General features: G+C 43.9%; 1 protein-coding gene across 1 annotated transcript; it reads right to left on the bottom strand.

The window, feature by feature from the left end:
• Nucleotides 1-54: 54 nt before the first annotated feature.
• Nucleotides 55-984, bottom strand: LOC132653978 (vomeronasal type-1 receptor 44-like). The gene has a single exon (XM_060383297.1). It carries the CDS (start codon nucleotides 982-984, stop codon nucleotides 55-57), a length of 930 nt encoding a protein of 309 aa, XP_060239280.1.
• Nucleotides 985-19,174: the final 18,190 nt, after the last annotated feature.

Below are 19,174 nucleotides of genomic sequence, written 5' to 3'. Positions count from 1 at the left end.
CTCTGATGACAACATATTGGACTGTATTAAGGGATCATACCCATTCCTGAATAATCACATATTTACTTTCCTGTCCCACACTGACCTCAAAAATTTAATTATATGCTTTTCAGTGCAAATAAACACAAGGGGACTGACTGTGGCATAGCTATGGGACACAAGAATATGAATAAAGTAGAATAGTAAGCCATCTTTGAACTTCATTCTTGATTGCAAGATAACAGTCTCCAAAATGCAGAGAAACACAAAGAAGCTCATGAGCAGCAGGATGGTCCAGGTGGCCCTTTGCTCTAGAGATGCTTTTGGAGACAGGCTGGTGCTGTGAAGATGCCAGGCCTGCTTCATGTGTCTGTACAAGAGAGCCACCATGTACCCACTGGAGAGGACCATGAGACTGATAAGAAAGGCTTCCCTGAAGAAAAACAATGTGGAAAATGTGCTTTGTCTGGAGTAACTCAGGGGTAGAAGTGAGCAAGACTGAGTAACATACATAAAATTATCTGAGGTTGAATTCGAGACGGCGCTATTTGATACCAAGAGGTAACTGCTAAAAGACATGTAGAGAACACAAAGAAAAAGGGCACAGGAGATGTGATGGAGAGATTTATGTTTAAACTTGTGTAAACAGCAGCTTCTAGGGCTGAGGATGATGGTCCAGAGGACATTCAGCAGACAGGCAGCACAAAGGGAGAGGCCCCTCGAGAACCTGTGCACATAGATAAGGGATTGGCATGTGGTGGGGTCCCACCTCCCCTGAGACATAAACATGTCTGCAGCTATGAGTCCCATAGTTAGCAGCATCAGTAGTTGGGTCAGGGTCAAGAAACCAATGGCGAGATCAATGGGTTTAGGCCTGTGCGCACCAATGAGCATGCAGAGATGGAAGACGAAAAGGATGCTGTTGGCTGAGATCCCAACACTCATTTCAGAGAACAAGGTGATTTTAATGTTTGTGTTAGTGTGGAGTATGCTGGCCTTATTCATTGTGTGTGTATTTGCAAGTATCAAAAGTCTGAGGAGAAAAGAGAAAACTCTTCATTACAATTACTGCTAATGAAGCATTACCCACCAACACTGAGCTGGCAACAAGATGTCAATTCATCCCAATTATAACTTGTCTAATTGGAACTCAGCACCAGCTCACAACTCCTTGAGACGATCCCCATAGTCCTCACTGTCCCCACTGTCCTGATGCTTCTCAAACAAAACTGAACTCTGCAGACCATAGTGGGGCTGTCTCAGAATACAAACTTTCTGGTACATTAAACATTTTCAGAAGTTATAAAAAAATTTCCTCTCCTGGTCCACATGTTTGGTTTATTAAGGGGTAATAGCTGCATCTCACTTGATTGTCAGACACACATGCACAGGATCGTTTATCTCAGTGCCCTCTTCCCTGCTGGTCAAGTATTCATTCACCTTCTTTTTCATTCATTCATTATTCATTTATTTTATTTGTTTCTTTCTCTTCTTCTCTCTCCCCTTTGTCCCCCTTACCTCTGAGTCCTCCTCCTCCTATTCTCTCTCTCTTTCTCTCTCTGTCTCTTTGTCTCTCTGTCTCTCTCTCTCTTTTCAGTTTTTCTCAGGGTTTCTCTATGTAGTCCTGGTTGTCCTGGAACTCACTCTGTAAACAAAGCTGGCCTAGTACTCGGAGATCCTCCTGCCTTTGCCTCCTGAGTGCTGGGATTCAAAGCATGCACCACCACTGCCCAGCCAAATGTTCTTAATAAATCTCCAGAACAAATAATTACCAGTTTGGACCCTGAATTGAATCCTACTGACTATCTGCCATTCATCGACGTGTGACCATAAGCACTCAGAAGATGAGCTCCAGTCAGCAACTCTGGAGCATATGCACAGTCATGGAGACCCTAGGTGTGAAGATGCTACATACACACCAAGAATGGAACTGTTTCTAGCACAGAGTGATCTCTGTACAGGTCACCTGCTGGTTTTCTCATGCAGTGGCCTGGGAGACAGAATGCAGCTCTGTGAATGACTGATCAGCTCCTTCCCTGCATGAAACAGAAAAGAAAAAAATTACCCGAAAATCTAGAATGATGGAGACAAGTTCACTTTCCAGAGAGTTTGAAATCTTGGTCTTTCTCTGAACTCTGGTAAGTGACTCTGCCTCCAACCTATGAATTTAATCTCCAGCCATGAGATCCAGTATGGTCTGAGTTCAGGGTGAGCATACTCCTTTTTTTCCCCTCTTTTGACAGGTAAAATCAGGGTAGTAAACAAAACTACAATTACAATAGACTTAGGGCCATCTCATTCTAAGGTCATAAGTAAATGAAAAGTGTTCACCCAGTCTTGAGGGATGGGCTCAACAAGAGTCGTAAGTCTCCATTGCCTTCAAGTTGTAGGGGACTTGGCCAGACTTCAGGGATGTAGGAAATTCAGTGGGCATTTTATGTAGAGCTCATCATTTCCTTTAATGACGATTAAATACACACAAAGTATATAATATTGTAAAAAGTTTCCCAAATAAACATTAATGAATTATCAACTGAAAATCAAGGGTGTGAGATGAAATAACTTTATAGCTTTTCAGAACATATTGCACTGTAATACAGTATACTGACAAGAAGCAAAAATGTTTTCAATGATCTAAGTATTTGTTCTTATATCCACAGATGAGTGTAACCCCCACTTCTCAAAAACAAAACTTCTCTTTGCAGCAGAATGAGATCAGTACAGAAAACCACAGCTGATCAAGATGTAGAGTTGTGGATCCTAGTCTTGGTGGACCCATCTACCAAAGAACTCCTGTAAGCAAGGCTCAGAGAACATTGCTTCTGAAGATGGCATGGAGAGATTGAAAGCAGGGGTTAGGGAATTCACTGTGAGATTGTGTCTCTCAGTATAGTTAAGGAGCTACAGCAATAACCTTACCCACATGAGTGCCTAAACACGAGCTAAACATGGACAACAACACTTAGACATGCCAAGTTACAGGAAAACCACTGCTCAGCCCTTCTCAAAGAACTACAGGAAACTAAGGAATGCCAAGAGCAGGAGCAACAGTCTTCTCCAGGGAAGAGCACACCAACTGGTAGTCCAAAATGAAATTATCAGCCCTGAAAACATGCAAACACGTCACATTATACAGACTGAGCAGGTCACAGTTATGCATCTGAGACTACATATGTATATAATAACAATTAAAGAAAAGAGGCCGTGAACATGAAGGACAGCACAGGGAAGATTTTTGGATGTGTTTTGAGAGAGGAATGGGAAAGGACATATTATATATTTACATAATAAGCTTAAAAATCAATGAAATACTTATAAAATGAGGGAATAAGGAAAATGTTAAAATTCATAATTGCTTGATAAGAATGAATAATTCAGAGCTGAAATTGATACTTGATAAAAACAATAATTTGAGTTTCCTCACATAAAAATTCTATAACAGCAACACAAAATGCTAGTTCTTCAAAAGATTGGTGGCCACCAGGCACAGAGAGTCATGATTAAGCTCTTCAGATTTTTCTTTCTGTGAATCTGTGGAGTTCCTCATAATGCCCTTGCTCCTCCCTGACCTCAGTCTCAATGAAGAGAAGTCAGCGGTGATGACAAGGAAGGAACAGGAAAGAAAAGAAAGAGGAGGAGGAAATTCAGTTCCATCAAGAGGTGACATAAAATAACAGTTTAAGGCACACAGCCAATATGGTTGTGTCTGTGCCATGATAACCCCAGAAAAATAAACAGTAATCAAGCCTTCAGGACAAAGAGTAGCTGTGCACACTGGTGCTCAACCTGAACGTCAGCTTGTGACCTGTGTGCACCCATAATGGTAGCCATGGGTTTAATACACACATTTCGTGGAGGAGAAAGTACACATTGGTAAGATTTCAAAAGTTTAAAAAACTTGAAATGTATGCATTCACTAACAGCTACTAACAAAATAATCCTAATATATGTTTATCTCTTACCATTTTTATGAAAGGAAAGGTTTTTATGTTCCAATAAATACAAAAACACATAAATACATACACACACAAACATGAGAGAATGAGAGGAGAAGAGAGAGGGGAAGATGGAGGAGGAGAGGGAGAAGGAAAGGGTGAGGAATTGAGTCTTACAAAGATATCACATTGTCAACCCAGGGAGAGGGTTGTCAACCTCTGTAGAGTTCGGTGCAGGCTGTGCTATTTTTAGGGTGACTTCAGTAACTACAGCCCTGAAAAACATAAATCACTTAGGGAAGCCAGGCCTTCTCAGGAGCCAGGAATCTTCAGCCATATTCATGGCATCATGGCTTCAGGAGATCATTGCTTTGAAGGCACTGCAGAACCATGTTAGTGTGGAGGAGAAAGTTCACAGTTGCTTCCTCTCTGCAGAAAAAGCTGAGTAGAATGACTCAATGTCATGTGTCACTGTGAGCACCAGCTTGTCTGGAGTGAGACAAACAACAGCCTTAAGCCACCTGCCAGCTCCTGTCTTTGCAGCCCCCTCAACTGTGCCTATGTGAAGGTCTGTAGGAAATTCTGGGCTAATGCATCATTTGTATACAAAACATTATGGTGACTAAAAGCCCTTCGTAGAAAAATTGCTGTCTTCCCAGATGGTAGTCCTCACATGAATGCCTACTAGCCCATCACAGGAGATCAGAGAACATGACAGCCACTTCCTGCCATCAGAAAAGTTATGTAAGAGAAAGCCTTTTGCTCAACAGCTCAGGCTTCAACAGCCGCCTGTGTCCTTGAGATTCAATTGCACTGTGCCCTAAAATTACCTTTTTTAGCATGGTCTATCACATTTCCTGCAGAAAGAATTGGTGTTCTGTACACAGAGAAAGGACCCGGATTGGTGAAATAAATTCCCTGTGAAGAGGCCACATTGGGGACAAGAAAGGAAAGGCTTAGAGGGTAGAACAGGAGAACATAATACACCTGGAGCAAGAAATATCCACAAGAATCCTGAACATTCCCTGTTAAAGCAGCTGTGAGGGCTTCAGCTTCTCAGGGCAACAAGGTTAGAGACCCTGTTCTGCATGGAGTCAGGAAGCCACAACTGTAAACACTGTGTCATCCCTCAGTTACCTGAATCATGGACAGCCTGAGATCCATGACATCATCAAACAGGCCTCAGACAGGTGACCAGTGTTCAGCACAGCAGTGGCCTGAGCTTGTGACCTGGAGTGAAATAGAAAGTGGAAAGGAGAAAGGAAGCCCTTCTGCAGAGGTCACTGCATGCTGAGTGCTTATGGCCCTGTGGGTGCACTGTAGCCAGGGAGGAGAAAGGAAGGGAATGATGTCTGTGTCCTCCTCTACAACTTGGGTACGGCCTGCCCATTCCCGGAAGCTGAGAGGCTGGGTAAAGAGCATGTCTATGTCTGGGCTGAGCAGAACCTGTCCACCCTCATGTTTTTGAAGCTGTGTGTTCGTGTTTGTCGCCATCACATGGCTCACCTGTACAGTGTCACATCACTCTCCTCCCCTGCTCTGCCTCCCCATGCAGTGAACAGAGGGGTTTGGAAGGTGGGACTAGCTCTGCTTCATCAAAGTGGGCTGTGTTTATAACGGAGTTACACTGGGCAGTATCCTCCAACAATTCTACTTGGAAAGCTCAGAAAACAGTGGGGAAAAGCCACCAGGGACCTAGAAAAGGAAAACTGTCACTAAGCAGGTATCAGAGCTGTGTCCAGAGAGGCCATGAAACAAAGGAGCTGTGGGGGTGTGATGGGGAAAACATGAAAAACAGTTGGGCTAAGGAATGGCTGAAACCCTTTTTATTGTCCTCAGAGCTCACCCTTCCAGCTAGACTGGTGCAGTACAGCAAAACGAAGGAATGAAGTCCCAGAGAAGCCTCCTCACCGACCTAAGTTTTGTCACAGATGCCTGCTGTTACTACAGGGATCCAATTGTCCTACAGGAGAAACTTTTCCTGACAGAACCTGTGATCTGATGGACTCTGTGATGGAACAAGGGATAACATCCTTCTTGCCCAGCAACTTTGATGCTCATGATCGTCACACGTGATCGTCACACGTGATCGTCACGCCAGCAAGAATGCACGCGGACACAAGAGTCCTTCTGCAACAGGCTTTTTATTACAGTCAAGCGATGAAAGGAGGAGGAAAGCCTCGGGACCAACCCCACGACGCTCGGGGCGGCAGCGCGCCACCTCACAGGCCCGACTACCTCACGGCCGCGAGCAACGCTCACATTGGACAACGGGCCGCAGCCGGGGCGGGCAACCCCTGGGCCGGGAGAGAGGGAGGAGAGCGCCAGGGCCCCGAAGTGGTGCTGTTTATATAAGCCCTGGTCGCACCTAAGTGACGTGTCATACCCTGATTGGCTGCTCACTCTTTACCCCTGGGCAGTGGCTTGGCGTGCTTACGCAACCCGCACATGCGTTCTGGAGGTTCTTTACAGTTTTGAGGGCAGATGTCAGTGCCAGTAGATGGCATCTGAGTCTCAGCTCTCCACATCTCCCCCTTTTGTTTTAATAAATGAAAACTGCCTTAAAGCCTTATAAGCGCGGCACAAGAGAGCCCTAAGCTCGATCAAGGGAACTCCTTCTTTGGGGAGTAAGCAATCAAGAGCTTTAGATTACTCCCTTTCCCGACCAGGTGCAATGGAGACAAGTCCTCTGGGTGCAGGGGCTAAGGGAGAAGATTAAAAATGGAGGTGACACCCATTCCCGTGCAATGGAATAAAATTCCAGGGAGTGCAAGGGCTGTCATCCTCCTATCTAGGTACCATAGCCACTTAGGCAAAGGCAAGATTGTGACTTGGATCACTCATCGACTCAGTGCAATGGGTAAAACCCCTGAGGTGCATCGACTGAGTGTCACAGTCTGTTTTAATTTTTTAACATGGATAACCAAATTTTGGGAGATGGTCTTTGTTCCAAGGCCACAAGTGCTTGCGCGATCACAACCTTGTCACGTTTGTGTTGCGTATTGAGTTTGCAGAACAACCAGAGTAAAAACACTAAGCCACAACATAGTGCTGCACCAAACATTCCAACCCCCACCCAATCTTAGAGTAAGAAAAGGCGGAAGAAACCCAGGATAATAAGCCATCCGTGAGCAATGATTCCACTCGAGTAGAATTAGTGGTCACCATGGCCGCCCTTAATTCTTCAAGTAGTAGCAGGTGTATTTGTTGAAAGATCATCTTCAGCTGTCAGGAGCTTTCGCGTGAGTTGCTCCAGTACCCAGAATGGATTGTTTTCTTCCTGTGGGAAAACACAGACAGCTCCCCTGGATCTTATTAAGATAGGATCCAGGCCTTTCCATTGACCAGTCAAAACATCCTTCCATTTGTTCATTTCCTTAGGCCTATCAGGCCCTAAGCAGTGACGATCAGCCGCCGAATGGCCCTGACTGTCCAAATTTTAAAAATTGAGAGGAAAGAGTGCCAAGGAAACAGTCACTTGTGGCACTGAGGGCAGAGCCTCCTCGACTCCCCCTTTTTGTTTTATTAAGTAGGATTTTAGAGTGCTATGAGCACGTTCAATAATACCCTGCCCTTGAGGGTTATATGGCAGACCCGTTAGGTGAGTCACTTCCATTTGATGACAAAACTGTCCAAATTTTTGAGAAGTATAGGCTGGCCCATTGTCAGTTTTTAGAATTTTGGGCTTTCCCCAGGCACTCCATGCCTCCAGGCAATGTTGAATAACATGGGCTGCCTTTTCTCCAGTCAGGAGAGAAGCAAACATAACTCCAGAGCAAGTATCAACGGAAACATGCAAATATTGAATTTTACCAAAAAATGAAATGTGGGTAACATCCATCTGCCACACTTGTAGTGGACGGATTCCTCTGGGATTAATCCCAACATGAGGCATAGGTAAGAACTGACAACAATTTTGACATTGGGTAACAATATCTCTAGCTTCTTTTCTAGTTATGTAAAATCGATGATGCAATGTCTCAGCTGTAACATGAAACTTTTTATGAAACTCCTTAGCCAATTCTAAATTTGAAAGGAGGGCAAATGCAATCATCTTTGTGGCTCGATCTGCCAGGTCATTTTCATGGGACGTGGGCCCCGGTAGACCGGAATGAGCCCTAATATGTGTAATAAAAACAGGGAATTTTTTGGTAATTAAGGCAAACTGAATCCTTTGAAAAAATTTTGCAAGCTTGCTAGATGCTTTAATCAATCCAGCAGCCTCTAAGATTTTGGTTGCATTTACCACATAACTAGAATCAGAAAAAATATTTAAAGGACCTGGAAATTTTTTCAAAACTTTTAGCACTACTAAACATTCCACAATTTGAGGCGAAGTCTCATGATATTGCTTAGAAACAACTTTATTATTAACCACATAAGTTTCCACTCCTGTTTTTGACCCATCTGTATAAACCACCAGTCCATCCCAAAGTGGTTCCTGGGACGAGAAAGGAACCTACTTCTGAAATTTGGACCTTTTTAGTGGCAATATGCAATCCCCATTGCTGCAGGGTTTTTTGCAACAAAGGATACGGCATTAAAATTGAACAGTACCTGAACAAAATGGTGGCAAACTCATAGCTCCACCCTCTTTATCTCCGGCCCAGTATGGCGGCTGGCCACGTGCAACTGAACTCAGCTGGAAACCCTAAACAAACATGGCAGCCAAACTACAGCTTACATGCTTTTTATTGTTGAACCATCATGGCGGCAGGCCATGTGCTAGCATTAGCAGGCGGTGACTGACAACACCAAGTACAGCCACTAGGTGTTGCTGATACAGTAAACACTGTGGAGCATCTATAATCCCCCACAACCAAAAGTTTTTAGTGATTAAACAAGCTTTATAATTAACTGCTTAATGGAACAATTTTAAACTGTAAGAATTATTTTAGCCATACCAAACCTATCAGCTAGAATTTTTTCCTTAAAAGAGCATAAAAAACATTTTGTAATGAACAATCACCAGCCCTTTAAATGAATTATAACATATTTAAAATACAGTTGTTTTTTTTTTAGAATTATATTAACTGTAAAAGCAAGTTACATTACTATAAAGAGGAGTTTTGAAACTGCCTAACTTTTTAAAATAACCTCCCTGTAGCAGGTAACAAACATACTCTAAGGAACTTGGTGAAACTTCCCCCCCCCCCTTTTTTTTGTCTCAAGGTAAAGAGCAGGGCGTAAACATGTTTTTTATAAACAAAACAGCTTATCAAACAAACAGCTCTCCACAAGATACATTTTAAAAACTGTAATTTTTTAGTTAGCACAAACAATACGGCAGGGTTTTATTTAGTAAATTGATAAGATACCCAAGAGCATAAACCCAGTGAAAAAATTATGAGGGCATTTAAATAGAAGCGGCTTGGGAAAGGGGCTGGGTTATTGTGGGGGAGAGGGAGGCACACGGGAGGCAGGGCCTCTTTGCCCGAATTAAAGATGGCACCGGCCACGTGGGGCAGGGCGTCCTTGCCCGAACTAAAGATGGCGCTGGCCACATGGAAACCGCTGATATACCCAAGGTCCCGCCCATTTTTCCCAAAGCCAAGATGGCTGTGCCCAGTTACCAGCCACGTGGAAGCCTCTGATGAAAGCCAAGATGGCTGCGCCCAGGCATTTAGCGGGAATTTTAATCTTATTGGATAAAGAGCCTTTTTTATTGGTTTTTTTCTTCTCCTTTTACCTTTCTCTCCCAGGGCGTTTTTTCCCTTATCTCTCACTTCTGTGGCTTTAACATCCACAGAAGGGCCTTTCTTCTTAGAGACGTCTCTATTTCTATCCATTGGGGCCCCAATCTTTTGTCACGTCCTGTTTCTGACATGCGGTCTCGCATCTCCCTTAACACTCCCTTAGTGTCTACTCTTACCCTTTGGTTAATCTCTTTCCTTCTGAGGCCGCCCTCAAGTTTGCACAAAACCAAAAGAAAGAGGGCTATGGCAGCGATCACAACAGGGAAGGCGATAAGGGCTTCTGCTGAAATGAAATGAAAAATGAGATGAATCAAGATTGAACATGCCTCTCAGGACAAACCTCGATGTTGCAGTTCTGAATCCTCCCCGCAAACGAGGGCTCTCCTTGGCAGCACCGGCAGTGGGAGCCTCCCTGCTTCCCGGGTGGTTTGGTCCCCGGTTTCAGCACCAGATGTTGAAAGCCGCGTGATGGTCTCGCCAGCAAGAATGCACGCGGACACAAGAATCCTTCTGCAACAGGCTTTTTATTACAGTCAAGCCTTGAAAGGAGGAGGAGAGCCGCGGGACCAGCCTCACGACGCTTGGGGCGGCAGCGCGCCACTGCACAGGCCCGGCTACCGCGGCCGTGGGCAGCGTTCACATTGGCCTACAGCGCCGCAGAGGGGGCGGGCAACCCCCCGGCGGGGAGAGAGGGAGGAGAGTGCCAGGGCCCCAAAGTGGTGCTGTTTATATAAGCCCTGGTCGCACCTAAGTGGCGTGTCATACCCTGATTGGCTGCTCACTCTTTACCCCTGGGCAGTGGCTTGGCGTGCTTACGCAACATGCACATGCGTTCTGGAGGTTCCTTACAGTTTCGAGGGCAGATGTCAGCGCCAGTAGATGGCGTCTGAGTCTCAGCTCTCCATAGATGCATTATCACAAAATCGCATATCATTCATCAACAGTTCTTTCATAGTTAAGGAAAAATAATTGATTCAAAGTCTCAGATGCTTGCTTGTTTATAGTAACAGCACTTAACCACAGCCACGATGGAAATAACTCTCTGTCCATAAGCAGATGAATGTACCAACCACATCTGGCCTTTATATATCATGGACTATTACTCAGCTTAAACAGGAAGGAAAGCCACATGTAGGTATAGGTCCACCACAGATGAATACATACTTCCAGTGACCTGTCAGTCACAGAATGACAAGCTTCTGTATATCTAGGGGTGGAACTGAGAGTACTGTACTGTAATTTTTAAAGAAAGGAAAATGCAATGGTGTTTGCCAGGGATTGAGGAATGGCACAGTGGAGAATTTTTAATTGGTATAGAATGACCATTCAGAACAAGAAGAAAAAACAGTAATCTTCTGAAACCAAATGAAAGGCTGGAGGGGTGGAGGGGGACTGGGCTGGGTAGGGGTGAGGTAACAGTGCTTTCTGCACAAGCATAAAGACTGAATTTGAATCTTCAACAGCTATATAAAAGCCATGCTGTGTGTGAGTTCCTGTAGCCCCCAGCACTGAGGGGGCAGAGACAAGTAAGACCCTAGAGCTCATTGACCAGATACCCAAGCCAGACTGATAAGATTCAGATTGATTAGGTTCATTTGCCATGCAATCATGAGGACCTTAGCTAGAGTGCAGAGAAGCCACATAAAGCCAGACAGGGTAGTACCTGTCTGTATTCAGTGCTCCTATGTTGAGATGGAAGCAGAGATAGGAGAATTCCTAGAAGCTTGCAGGTCAACTAACCTGAAGTACACAGCAGAGAACAACAAAAGAAACTTTCATTGCTTATTAGATCAAGATTGCTTACTATGGCTTCAAGGAATTAAACCAGGCTCGTAGGAGGGATCGCAGCAAGGTTGAGGCTGTGACAATTTTATGGAGAACAATCAGACCTTTTATACCTTTGTCAAAAACAGATATAATGGCCATTGCCAGGATCAACACAGTGGTCGTTGCCAGGATACATTGATGTTTGCAAGCACTGGAGGGTACACAAGGTTATGTCTAAGAGTAATTGTCCTGTCGAGTTTCCATGTTTCCTTGACTACTAAAGAAACATACAGAGAAATGTTGTTGTTATTAAAAACAAAATCCCAAGCGTTCAATTATTACCTATTAGGATCCAGATGCTGGGGTGAAAGCTTGCTAGCTCAGAGAGGCAGAGAAAGACCTTCCTGCTCAGCTGATCTTCCTACTCAGCTCACGTCCCAGAAGGAAGCACCTTCTTCTCCACACTGTCTTAAATTCCCTTCACCTCAAGCCCCTCTTTCCTGTTAACTTCCTGTCAGCTGGTTTTTTACTCCACCTCTTGACCTGGGGTTAACTTTACTTAATCCTGTGTACAGAAAGCTCTTAGATTAAAGGTGTGTTTGAGGGCTGAGCCACACCAAACAAGAAACTTTTTGCACTCTCACAATAGGATCAAATATCCTGCATCAGAGAAACACAAAACTGCCTAACACTTCAACTGCCTGCAGGAGTGTGTCAGTCTCTCAGGAACTGAAGGTGCTTAGTGTCCCAGGAGCCATGAACCCTAACTTAAGAAAACCTATGCCGCTCAAGGCAGCCAGGCCAGGCCAACTAAATGGTTCCCTGCAAAGATCCTGTCCCACAGAGAGTGAAATGTACGATCTGAGCTTAACCTCTTACCTCCACATATATGTCCTTACACACACTCACACACACACACAGAGATGATGAAATGTATAAATAAGGTGGGTGATGACAGAGGAAGACAGTTAACAATCATTTCTGGCCTCCACATATACACACTTGCACATGTACATACATACATATGTACTAACCCACACAAATGTGTAAGTATGCCACACTCATCACACTCAAAGAAAATTTAAATGCCAGTATAAGGAGCCTAACTCTTTGCAGAACTCTCTGATTCAGGGAACTGAAAAGATAGATATATAGGAACCTGGCTGTCTTTTACCAGGAAGGAAGTACCCCAGATAACACAGGGGCAACCAAGGGCTGGAGAGTGAGGATGAGGGACCCCTAAAGAGCCAGTGCTGGAGAGTGAGCATCAACAGCAGGCTGAACTGGCAGTAAAGAATGAACATGTCACTCCACAGGGACAGACAGAATGACCGAACACAGTAAGTGAGGGAGAAGAGGAAATCTTCCTGAGGAAGAATTTAATTATTGTGCATAGGTGATTCCTCTCAGGGGCATGAAGCTTGAAAGCTTGGGCCTTCCGTTTATGGTGTTGGGCAGGCATGGTGACTGGCTTCCAAAAAACAAAGCAGGAAGAGGTAGAATGTGCAACCATGGAGGATGAACCAGGCAAGGCAACCTTGACCAAGGGATGACCACAAAGATGGCATGTGACCCTCACATATTCTCTCCTTAGACCACTTGGGGTGGGGTGGAAAGACTTCCTCTGTGCATCCCACAGGTGGTCTGTGCACTGGAGTCAGCATAGCAGGAGCCCAAATGAGTGTGCAAGGTCACTGTAGCCACAGTTCCCCCTTCCTCCCTTCTGCCCACACCAAAACACACCTCAGCTCAGGCTCTCAGGTTCCCTGCAGTGGGATGCTGGAATAGGGAGAAAATTCATCAGCTTGGGCTGATCAAGAGAACTGGGGAGAGTGAAGGCCTGGCCCCCTTTCACTGTGGCACTGGGCTTTGAGCTATTAAAAATCACTGCTTTTGACAAGTTTTACAGTTCTCAGCTCTTGTGAATTCTTGAAGGAGGCTGGGAAAGGGCGAAGAGCATTCCTTCATAGTACTTACTGGACTCTGCCTGGATGTTCTGAGCAGAAGGTAACTCAGTCAAACAACCTGTGCAGACACCAGCTATAACATGTCTGTGTACATTGTGCACGTGCGTGTATGAACTTACTGGGTGTCCTGTACAGCTACTAACTTCCAGGCTGAGAGTTCTGAGAGGGAAACAGAATCTGATCCACCCTAAGATCCAGACCCTCCTGAGATCAGACTGACTGCAGACTTAAGGCTGGCAGATTGGTGCTAGGCCAGGCTAGTCTCCCATTTGCAACTTCTGTATGGGTCCAGGGAGGGGCATTTCCCACCTCCCTCCCTGCTCCCCCACTATGACCAAGTGAGTGTTACATCTTCAAGCAAACCAAGCTATCAACACCTCAGGACTATGCTTGGCTTGGTGCTTTTTCGCCACCTGCAGGAAGCAGAAGAGAAGGCCACCTCAGTCCCAGGGCAGCATTAACAGTCCCAGGGCAGCAATAGCCACGCCCCCAAACTCCCCTGGGCTCACTGGACCCCGCCCCCTGGGTCTCAATCAGGGCTCCAACATCGATTATCTCTGTGGTCTTAGCAAAGTTATTCGCTCTATTCTCCTGCTCAAACCTGAAGGACATGGCTCTAACTTCCTTAGGTGGCTGTGAAGGCTGAGGTGCTGTCTCTTGCTGCCACATTAAGGCCGCCTGTGCCTCTGCAAAGTGAGGTTGTGAGATCCACTGCTGCCTCATGGGGCAATCCTTATGTACAAAATCCTGTTCAAGGCTCTTCTTGTTGTCAGGTCCCCTTGATAGGCTGTCATTTCCCACTTGTATTTGGTGGTGGGTGTGATTGTAGGAAAACACATATTGGGGGGGATTTTCCTGAAATACCTAGAGCTGCTGGGAGCCCTGAGTTGGATAAATGAATGGGTGAAGAAGAGATACATTACCCCACGGTGCAGTGTCAGGGAAATCACAGGAGGTGATTAAGTCTTTTCTGGAAGTTGCCTTCTGCACTTCCCTTTCAGGTGCTCAGGTGATCTCACTTGTATGCTGCTCTCTGGTGTCACTGTGTGGTATGAGTAGGAATCGGCACAAGGACCTGACAGGCTTCATTGCTTAGGATTAAAGGTGTATACTAAGAGTGTGTCTGTATTCCAGCCAGATGGATTAAGTGTGTACTGGGAAGAACAAGATGGCGGTGCCAGGAGAACACTACATCTGAGGAGTAGGACAATATTTTCTGTACAGCAACCAAGAGACTGAACTCTGGGCCCTAAAACAACAGTGATTGTGTTTCCCAGGTAAGAGGAAACCCCCATAATATGTGAATCATTCGGGTCCACTCTCAGGTCACCCAGCCAGAACCCTACAGAGATCCCAGGTCACACAAGCACTAGATCGCCGGACCAGAGCCAGCATGTCCTGATCACCTTCCCAGGCTGAATGGGTGTACAATAACATCAGAGACTGAGAGTCCCAGTCTAGAGAAAAACCCATGGGGAAGGAGGAAACAGGGATGGCCACGGGCCACCCACTCTCTCCCTGGAAAAGTTCTTGCAGAATGGCGGGTGTGCCCCCAGCACTGAACTGGGCTCCAGCCACCAGCACAGAGACTGGCTGCCCACCCAGCTCTGTGTCACAGACAGACAGAACTGTGTGACACAGGGCAACAGGGACTGGCAGTCCCTGTCGGGAAAAATCCTCACAGGGAACGAAGCAAATGGGGTCAGACTTAGTATATCCATGGAAAAGGTCCCACAGACCAGCCCAAACCACAGACCTGCTGTGCACCAGCTAGCCTGCTGCTACCAGGAGAGCTGTACTCACCTGCCACAGATTACCACTTGCATACTGGGACAAACAGCCTCAACCTCAGATCTATAGAAGCCTGGGATCTCCGAGATCAACCCCCAGATACTGCTCCAAGGGGCAACCAGTTATCCCTCACATAAGTGACCAAACCACAGGACACCCAGGTTACAGCAGCAGCTCACTAAATTTACAGCAGGAAACGCAGAAGCAGGGCAGCTGTCTCCTCTCTGGGTGAGAGGAGAGCCCCCTCGACTAACAAAAACCACAGTTAATACTCAGGTCTCTACATCTGAGGTGAGCTATGGCAACTCCCGAAAAACACTAGCCATACAGTGACCATACCCAAAGTGCTGAGGAGGCTTCCTTCAGGAAAATCCATCTTCCTGCCAAGGGGATTCTGTAAACCACAGGATTACAGGAACCACCAGATTCTCACACCCAACAGCTAAGATAGCCCAATGGGTAGAGGCCAGCATTAAAGCTCAACCAACTTAAGACAGAGCAATATGGCATCTCCAGAACCCAGTTATCCAGGAGCAAGTAGCCCTGGACACCCCAGTTTTATTGAAATTCAAGAAGATGACCTAACATCTATGCTCATGAAGAGGATAATAGAAGAAAAAAAAATAAAATGTGTAAAGACCTGGAGGAAGATAAACTGAAACAGATTATGGCCAGGAGTAAGAAATACAGGAATTTGCAGCCAAACAGTTTGTGGACTTTAGAGAGGAAAGACTTAAATCACTGAAAGAAATAAAAGAAACAGAGGAATGTTCAAACAACTGAAGGAATTGAAGGAAAAACAGGAAAATACACAGTCAGATAGGTGAAGGAAATCAACAAAATGGCTCAAGATTTGAAGATAGAATTGGAAAAATTAAAGAAAACACAAATGGAGGAAATTGTGGAAAGAAAGAACTTAGGGAAGAAAACAGGAACCACAGAGGTTAGCATAAACAATAGAATACAAGAGATGGAAGAAAGAATCTCAGGTGGGGATGATACAATGGAAGAAATCAATATATCTGTCAAAGAAAATGTTAAATCTAAAAAATTCCTTACACACACAGTCCAAGAAATTCAAGACAGCATAAAAAGACAAAGCCTAAGAATAATAGCTGTAGAGGAAAAAGAAGATTTCCTGCTCCAAGGACCAGAAAATATTTTCAACAAAATCATTGAAGAAAGTTTTCCCAACTTAAAGGAGAGGCCAATAAGAATACAAGAGCCCTACAGAACACCCAATCAATTAGACCAGAAAAGAAAATATTCCCACCACATAATAATCAAAACAATAAGGATACAGAACTAAGAAAAAATACTAAAAGCTGCAAGGGAAAAAGGCCAAGTAACATATAATGGCAAACCCATTAGAATCACACCTGACTTCTCAACAGAAACTATGGAAGGCAGAAGCGCCTGGACTGATATCATGCACACCCTAAGAGAACATAGATGTCAGCCCAGGCTACTATACCCAGCAAAACTCTCAGTCCTCATAGATGAAGAAAACAAGATATTCAATGACAAAAACAAATTTCAACAATACCTACACACAAATGCAGCATTAAAGAAGACACTACAAGAAAAAATACAACTCAAGAAACCTACCTATTTTCAAGAAAACACAGGAAATAATTAACCTCACTACAGTAAAACAGAAAGCAACCAAGTACACAAACCTATGACCACAGCCACCATCAAAATAAAAAGATCTAACAGCCACTGATCATTAATCTCTCTCAACATCAGTGGACTCAATTCTCCAATAAAAAGACACAGACTAATAGAATGGATACGTAAACAAAACCCAGGAAGCTGTTGCATACAAGAAACACACCTAAGTCACAATGATAGACCTGAGGGTAAAGTGCTGGAAGACTGCTTTCCAAGCAAATGGACACAAGAAGCAAGCTGGAGTAGCCATTCAAATGTCTGATAAAATAGGCTTTCAACCAACATCAATAAAAAGAGATGGGGAAGGACACTTCATACTCATCAAGGGAAAATTCCACCAGAAAGACATCACAATCCTGAACTTCTATGCCCCTAATACAAGGGCACCCACATTTGCAAAAGATACATTGATAAAACTTAAATGACATAAAGATCCCCACACATTATTATTGGGAGACTTCAACACCACACTCTCAACAAAGGACAGATCAACAAAACAGAAATTAAACAAAGAAACAATGTCTCTAACAGAGGACATGAATCAAATGGACCTAACAGACACTTACAGAACCTTACACCCAAACACAAAAGAATTTACCTCCTTCTCAGCACCTCATGGAACCTTCTCAAAAATAGACCATATGGTTGGTCACAAAGCAAGCCTCAACAGATACAAGAAGATGGAAATAATTCTTTGTATCTTATCTGATCACCATGGAATAAACCTGGACCTCAACAACAACAGAAATAGCAAAAATCCTACACACACATGGAAACTGAGCAACTTGCTACTCAATGAGAGCTGGGTAAGGGAAGAAATAAAGAAAGAAATTAATGTCTTCCTAGACTTCAATGAAAATGAAGCCACAACATATCCAAACTTATGGGACACAATGAAAGCAGTGCTAAGAGGAAAGTTCATAGAACTAAGAGCCTTCAAGAAGAAATTTGAGACAACTCATTCAAGCAACTTAATGTCTCACCTACAAATCCTAGAAAAAAAAGCAGACACATCAAAAAGGACTAGATGGCTGGAAATAATCAAAGTCAGGGCAGAAATAAATCAATTAGAAACAAATAAAACTATTCAAAAAATCGATGGAACCAAGAGCTGGTTCTTTGAGAAAATCAACAAGATAGACAAACCCTTAGCCAAGCTAACTAAAAGGCAGAGAGACACCATCCAAATCAACAAAATCAGAAATGAAAAGCTATAGACACTGTGGAAATCCAAACAGCCATTAGGACTTAATAGACTTCAAAAGTGGATATGCCACAAAATTTGAAAATCAAAATGAAATGGAAAATTTTCTTGATCAATTCCACTTAACAAAGCTGAATCAAGAGTAGGTAAATCAACTAAATAGTCCTATATCTCCCAAGGAAATAGAAGTTGTCATCAAGAGTATCTCATCCAAAAAAAGCCCAGGACCAGATGGTTTCAGGGCAGAATTTTACCAGACCTTCAAAGAAGAGTTAACTCCAATTCTCTTCAAACTATTCCACAAAATAGAAACAGAAAAACACTACCAAACTCATTCTATGAAGTCACAGTCACCTTGGTACCTAAACCTTACAAAGACCCCCCCCCAAAAAAAAAGAGAATTTTCAGGCCAATCTCCCTTATGAACACTGATGCAAAAATACTCAACAAGATACTTGCAAACTGAATACAAGAACATATCAAAGATATCATCTACTATGACAAAGTGGGCTTCATCACAGGTATGCAGGGGTGGTCCAATACATGGAAATCCTTCAATGTGATCCACCAAAATAACAAACTGAAAGAAAAAAACCACATATAACCTCCTTACATGTTTAAAAGTCATTTGACAAAATCCAGCATCCATTCATGTTTAAAGTATTGGAGAGATCAGAGATAAAAGGCACATACCTAAACATGGTAAAGGCAATATACAGCAAGCTTAGAGCCAACAACAAGCTAAATGGAGAGAAACTTAAAGCCATTCCACTGAAATCAGGGACAAGGCAAGGCTGCCCACTCTCTCCATATCTCTTCAACATAGTTCTGGATGTCCTTGCTAGAGCAATAAGACAGTTGAAGGAGATAAAGGGGAAACAATTTGGAAAGGAAGAAGGAGAATTATCACTATTTGCAGATGATATGATAGTATACTTGAGTGACCCCTAAAATTCTACCAGGGAACTCTTACAGCTGATAAACACCTTCATCAACGTGGCCAGATACAAAATTAACTCACACACAAAAAAAAAGAGTAGCCCTTCTGTATACAAAAGATAAAAGGGCTGAGAAAAAAAAATTAGGGAAACAACACCCTTCACAATAGCCACAAATTACATAAAGTACCGTGGTGTAACCCTAAACAAGCAAGTCATAACT

Source organism: Meriones unguiculatus, chromosome 5 (genome assembly GCF_030254825.1).
Source record: "Meriones unguiculatus strain TT.TT164.6M chromosome 5, Bangor_MerUng_6.1, whole genome shotgun sequence".
Classification (NCBI taxonomy): Eukaryota; Metazoa; Chordata; class Mammalia; order Rodentia; family Muridae; genus Meriones; species Meriones unguiculatus.
This window is presented reverse-complemented; position numbering and strand designations above follow the sequence as displayed.